This window comes from Muscardinus avellanarius (assembly GCF_963383645.1).
Source record: "Muscardinus avellanarius genome assembly, chromosome: X".
NCBI lineage: Eukaryota > Metazoa > Chordata > Mammalia > Rodentia > Gliridae > Muscardinus > Muscardinus avellanarius.
Genome location: NC_137792.1, coordinates 109,839,137 through 109,845,748, shown reverse-complemented (window position 1 = coordinate 109,845,748; position 6,612 = coordinate 109,839,137). Strand labels below are relative to the sequence as shown.

The following is a 6,612-nucleotide window of genomic DNA, read 5'->3' as shown; positions in this document are numbered from 1 at the left end:
GTAATTCCCACTTGCATATGAAGAAACTGAGGTTAAAGGTAAAGAGACTTGCCTTTGTCCCTTCAGTTTCCACCTCCCCTTTCCTCCATAGCTCGTCCAGCATGGTGGAGAGGGTTTTGTAATTCACTTTTAGAGCTTGGCGATAATGAGTCCTATTGAAGGGCTTTTTGTCTTGTTTTTCACCAGATCCTAGCATCGTCCTCAATTCCAACTAGAATGCTGTGGCGGATACTTCGCAGATTTGGTCAAAAGCTGGTACGGCGACGTACACTGGAGTCAGGCCTGGCTGAGACCCGCCTTGCCAGATGCCTGAGCACTCTGGACTTAGTGGCCCTGGGTGTGGGCAGCACGCTGGGCGCAGGCGTGTACGTCTTGGCCGGCGAGGTGGCCAAGGATAAAGCAGGACCATCCATTGTGATCTGCTTTTTGGTGGCTGCCTTATCTTCCGTGTTGGCTGGGCTGTGCTATGCGGAGTTCGGGGCTCGAGTCCCCCGTTCTGGTTCTGCGTATCTCTACAGCTATGTCACTGTGGGTGAGCTCTGGGCCTTCACCACTGGCTGGAACCTCATCCTCTCCTATGTCATCGGTGAGATGGTGGGGCAGGGAGGGAACTGCACAGCCAGAAGGGTTTTGGGCCAGGAAATCTGGGTGGAATAGCGAAGCTCAAGTGTTCTTCGTAATTCACAGGATCTTCATACTTCTGAATGTATATATCTGTAGGGGTCTGGAAGGGTCGACGGAAAAGGTTTAGAAAGAAAAGGTTTAGAGAAATTATTCATTCACTTCTTTCTTGCCAAGTTTCTTTCATTAAGTAGTTAGTTTGGATGCCCGGCGTGGTGGCGCACGCTTGTAATCCCCGCACTTGGGAGGCTGAGACAGGAGGATCACGCAGGTTCGAAGCCAGCCTCTGCTACTTAGGCTCTCAGCAACTTAGTGAGACCCTGTTTCCAAATAAAGTATAAAATAGGTCTGGGAGTATAGCTGGAAGTAGAAAGCCCCTGGGTTCCACCCCCAGTATCACACCAGAAAAAAAAAAAGTAGTTAGTTTGGGTTCTAAAAAAGTAAAAATAGGGTAGGGGTAGGTGGATGCACACCTGTAATTCCAGGACTTGAGAGGCATAGGCAGAAGAATGACAGGTTCAAGGCTAGCCTCAGCAATGTAGTGAAACCTGCTTCATAATTAAAAGTCAAAAGTAATCCCAGCACTTGGGAGGCTGATATCAGTTTTGAGGCCAGTGTCAGCAAATTAGTAAGACAGACCCTATTTCAGCCCTTTTTTAAACCTTTTTTAAAGGGCTGCGGGTAGAGCTTGGAGGTAGAACCCACATGCAGAACAGGGCTCAATCACGAGTGTACACACACACACACACACACACACACACACACACACACACACACACACGGCAGAATGTGTAGCCAGGCGCACACCTGTAATCTCAGTCGCTTCAGCGATTTAGTCAGATTCCCAGCAACCTAGAGACCTTGTTTCAAAACAACAGAAAAGGGCTTGGGGCGTAGCTTGGAGGTAAAATGCCCCTGGGTTCAATCCCCAGCAAAACCACACACACACACACACACACACACACACACACACACACACGAGCGCGCAGGGTAGAATGGGGGATAATGGGCAATAATGAGTGATAATGACAGGGAATTGTGTTACTCCTGTTGGGAGGAGGGAGGGAACTTGACCCTATTTTCTCCCTCTGCTCTACCAGGTACAGCCAGTGTGGCCAGGGCCTGGAGCTCTGCTTTTGACAACCTGATTGGGAACCAGATCTCTCATGCTCTGAAAGGGGCCATCTCTCTGCACGTGCCCCACGTACTTGCAGAGTATCCAGACTTCTTTGCTATGGGCCTTGTGTTGCTGCTCACTGGTGAGGACTGGAGCTGGGTGTAGTGATGGGGGAGGGACTGGAAGGGATAGGCCCTGGGCCATGGTAAGGGATGGGGGAGGGGCAGGGAATGGTGATTTTGGCTGAAAGAGAAGCTGGGAAGAAATAAGTCTGCCAATTAGAGGCAGGAAATTCAAGCTTAAATTGAGGGCATTCTTTCTCTCGGGGTCCTAAATGAATTTCTCCTCCAGGATTGCTGGCTCTGGGGGCCAGTGAATCAGCCCTGGTTACCAAGGTCTTCACAGGAGTGAATCTTTTGGTTCTTGGTTTTGTCATCGTCTCTGGCTTCATTAAAGGAGACGTGCACAACTGGAACCTCACAGAACGGGACTACAAATCGGCGATGGATAAACTCAATGACACCAAAAGGTTAGAGAGTCACTTTAAGGAGTTTCAGTGCTGGGAACATGGTGAGGAATAAGGGGGTCTAATACTGAGGGATTCAGAATGAGGGTGGGAGGTGGGGCCTCAAAGACCTAGCCTGGTAGTGTGACATTAGAGAAAAGGTAGGGAGTTGGCTGAACATATCCTTACCCTTTCCCATTCCCTCTTCCCCTCTAGTTTGGGCCCTCTGGGATCTGGAGGATTTGTGCCTTTTGGCATTGAGGGGATTCTCCGTGGAGCTGCCACCTGCTTCTATGCATTTGTTGGTTTCGACTGCATTGCTACCACCGGTAACCCCTTCATTCCGTTCTGCCTGGGTGGACTGGGGATAGCAGACTGCATGCAGATTGGAGGTGGTAGAGGACTAAGCCTGCTCCCCTTTTTATGTTGTGTCTTTTTCTACAGGGGAAGAGGCCCAGAATCCTCAGCGTTCCATCCCCATGGGCATCGTGACCTCATTGTTGGTCTGCTTTTTGGCATATTTTGGTGTCTCTTCGGCACTCACCCTCATGATGCCTTACTACCTACTTCAGCCCGAGAGCCCGTTGCCAGAAGCGTTTCTCTATATTGGCTGGGCTCCTGCCCGCTACGTTGTGGCTGTTGGCTCCCTCTGTGCTCTTTCTACTAGGTTAGTGCCAAATGTATATTTTCCTGCCAGGAGTGGTTGTTTACACCTGTTAATCCCAGTACTTGGGATGCTGGGACAGGAGGATTGCGGGTTTGAGGCCAGCAGCACATGATAACTTAGCAAGACCTAGTTTCAAGATAAAATGGGCAGAGGGTGTATAGCTTGGAGGTAGAATGTCTCTGGGTTCAATCCCCAGTACCCCCCCCAGTAGTATGTTTTCTTTTGAGGCGTGAGTCTCAGGTTATGACACTTAGTACCAGAGAGTACTCTTTGAGAGGAGAAGGTGGAGACTCTTTAACTGTGCAAGAGACAACTAATACACTCTGGGTATTTTCTTCTCCAGCCTCTTGGGTTCCATGTTTCCCATGCCGCGGGTGATCTACGCCATGGCAGAAGATGGCCTCCTGTTCCGTGTCCTGGCCAGGATCCATACCCGCACGCACACCCCCATCGTGGCCACGGTGGTCTCTGGTGTTATTGCAGGTAAAACTCCTCAGTTGAGTGACCAGCTGCTTTAATTTTGCTATTTCTGTCTCTCACATCTTGTCTTTGCCCATCAATTTTAGCATTCATGGCATTCCTCTTTGAACTTGCGGATCTCGTGGATCTCATGTCAATTGGGACTCTGCTTGCTTACTCCCTGGTATCTATTTGTGTTCTCATCCTCAGGTGAGACTCCTTTCCTCTACCTAGTGTAACTTGGGGCTTTATTTCTGGATGTAGAATGATGGGCCTGGTATTGGTGGTGCAAATCTATGATCCCAGGTCTTGGGAGGCTGAGACAGGAGGATCGCAGGTTTGAGGCCAGCTTTGGCAAACTAGAGAGACCCTGTCTTAGAAATAAAAATTTAAAAAGGGCTGGGGTGTAGCTCAGGGGTAGGGTGCTCCTAGTTGAATCCCCCAGTACCCCTCATGCACGTGCGTGCACACACACACACACACACACACACACACGAATTATGATAGGGATCTGTTTTTCCTTCCTCCTTTACTCTGGTCATCCTGACTTTCCTTAGGAAATTTGGATTTTCCACCCTGTCAATGACAGGAGAGCTTTTGCCCTCAATGATGCAGGAGGCAAAGCTGTCTGGGAATAGATAGTATCTTGGTTAAGAGATGTTCTTAAAACTGCCTTCTTACTCCTTTTTTTTCAGGTATCAGCCTGACCAGGAGATAAAGTCTGGGGAAGAGGAAGTGGAGTTGGAGGAGGAGATTTCTGAGACAGAGAAGCTGACTCTCCAGGGACTGTTTTGCCCACCTGATTCCGTCCCCACTGCACTCTCTGGCCAAGTGGTCTATGTTTGCTCCTCGATGCTTGGTGAGCCGTGGAGTTGTGCTCCGGGGTGGCTCTGAGATCAGCATGCCGGGGTAGACACGGGTGGTGGAATTTGGTGGCTGAGGAAGACCTAGAGTGAGGGTATTGCTCCTTGGAATGGGGTTCCCATCTGGGCATGTTGGTCTTGAGAATTGATGTTTTATTTGTCCCTCTCAACTTGAATCTTGAAGCTCTACTGCTAACCATCCTTTGCCTGGTGCTGACCCAGTGGACCATCCCACTGCTTTCTGGAGAACCGGTGTGGGTGGCAGTGGTTGTGATGCTCCTGATGCTCATCACTGGAACCATTGGGGTCATCTGGAGACAGCCGCAGAACTCCAGTCCCCTTCACTTTAAGGTAAATGACCTCCACCTTTGGCCCTACCAACACATCTTGGGAGACTAGGCTCCAGATATCTTGTGTTCTAATAAGGTTCCTAGATATTATTTTTGTCCTTAGGATTGAACCCAGGGGCATTCTACCTCTGGGGTTTATTTAATTAATTTATTTATTTATTGTGGCACTGGGGATTGACCCCCAGGGCATTCTACCTCCAAGTTATACCCCCAGCTGTATTTTAATTTTTTTGTTTGATTTTTGTGGCACTGGGAGATTTAACCTAGGGACATTCTACCTCTAAGCAACATCCCGAGCCCCATTTTATTTTTATTTTGAAATAGAGTCTCACTAGGTTGATGAGAGTCTCACTACTTGTTTGAGGCTATCTTCGAACCTGTGATTTTCCTGTCTCAGGCTCCCAAGTACTGGGATTACAAGCATGCACCATCATGCCCGGCTCTATTTTTATTTTGAAACAGGGTCTCACTAGGTTGAGTCTCCTACTTGTTTGAGGCTGTTCTTGAACCTGTGATCCTCCTGTTTCAGCCTTCCAAGTACTAAGATTATAGATGTGTGCCACTACACCTAACTTATTTTTTTTAAATTTTAAAACAGGGTCTCACTAAGTTGTTGAGGCTGGCCTCAAACCTGTTATCTTTCTGTCTCAGACTCCCAAGTACTAGGATTACAGGCATGCATCACCACACCCGGTTTAGATAGCCTTTAACCGGACATGCAAAGGAAGAAGATGTAGCTAGGTTAAAGATTTCTTCAGTCACCATCTTTAGTAGTTCCTTTCCAGTTCCATTTCCCTAAACTGAATTCTGGGAGTCCCATATGAAATATGAGAGGCCACTGAATTACAGAGTTGGACTCTGCCTTTTCTGGCCTAAGAAGGATTAGAGATCTTTGTCTAGGTCATCCTGTAGTAAGCATAATGAAGATTTTCCTTTGTTTTCAGGTGCCTGGTGTGCCTCTCCTTCCAGTAGTGAGCATCTTTGTGAATATTTACCTTATGATGCAGATGACAGCTGGTACCTGGGCCCGATTTGGGGTCTGGATGCTGATTGGTAGGTATCCACTTGGGGAGCGTAAGACTCTTATGTGTCTTATCCCAGTCCTTTCCCCCTTGATCTCCAGTAGGAGACCTGTTATACCTTTCCAGGTCACAGTTACATTGACCTCATACCTACTTTTCTCCACTAGGTTTTGCTATCTACTTCGGCTATGGGATGCAGCACAGCCTGGAAGAGGCTAAGCATGATCAACCCCTCTCCAGGTCAAGGGCAAAAACTGTAGACCTTGACCTCAGCAGTTCCTGTGTCCACTCCTTTTGACATAATCACAATCTAGTGCTGTCTGGTCCCCCTGCACAATAATGGAGAGTCCTTTTGAGCTCTTGGCGAGCTAGCCTTCCCATGTGATGTTGGTGGGGGATACTAATAGTGCTCTGTATTTATTGTGGAGTGAAGGGTGCATTTTTCTGTTTTTCATTTTATTTACTTGTGTACTTTTAAATGGTCTGACTTTCTCTTAAATGTAGCTGCTTTCTGGCTCTTAAAAATACTATTAAAAGAAAGTGAAAAGAAGAAATGGTTGTTCTTTGCCTGCTAGAGATGATGTAGAGCCTGAATCTGAGGCTGGAGAGCTTCTGAGAAGTGCCCTTTGTCATTTTTTCCAGTCACAACAAAATGATCCACTGTAGACGCATGTGCTTCCTGTGTACTCGGGGTTGAGGGCAGTAATATAAGCACCCCCCTCTCCAGTGTAGTCACACTTAAAGGAATAATCTTGAGATCTGTTTTCCTTTGCCTACACTAAGGATTAGTCTCTGGATAAGTAGATAACAATACTAATCTCTGGGATTTGTGGGTGGACTCTGATCTTAACCCAGGCAAGGGACTACCCTGAGGCCATTGTCTTCTGTTCCACCCCTTCTAGTTGGATCAGTCCCAGACTCCTGTGACTGCCTAGGCCGCACAAATTTTGGCTGGGCATTTAGGTTGGCTAGGAGGGCTATGCACTAGGGGTTTTGGTAAAGGACTGT

At 47.9% G+C, this 6,612-nt stretch overlaps 1 protein-coding gene across 1 annotated transcript; it reads left to right on the top strand.

Annotated features, from left to right (window-relative positions):
• Nucleotides 1-216: 216 nt before the first annotated feature.
• SLC7A3 (solute carrier family 7 member 3) lies at nucleotides 217-5,902 on the top strand (the record flags this gene model as incomplete). Its single annotated transcript, XM_080719596.1, has 11 exons — nucleotides 217-586; nucleotides 1,722-1,880; nucleotides 2,090-2,267; nucleotides 2,460-2,572; nucleotides 2,688-2,910; nucleotides 3,254-3,393; nucleotides 3,477-3,579; nucleotides 4,065-4,228; nucleotides 4,417-4,583; nucleotides 5,527-5,635; nucleotides 5,772-5,902. The coding sequence occupies 11 exons, from the start codon at nucleotides 217-219 to the stop codon at nucleotides 5,900-5,902; spliced, it is 1,857 nt and encodes a 618-aa protein (XP_080575722.1).
• Between the last annotated feature and the right edge of the window lie 710 nt (nucleotides 5,903-6,612).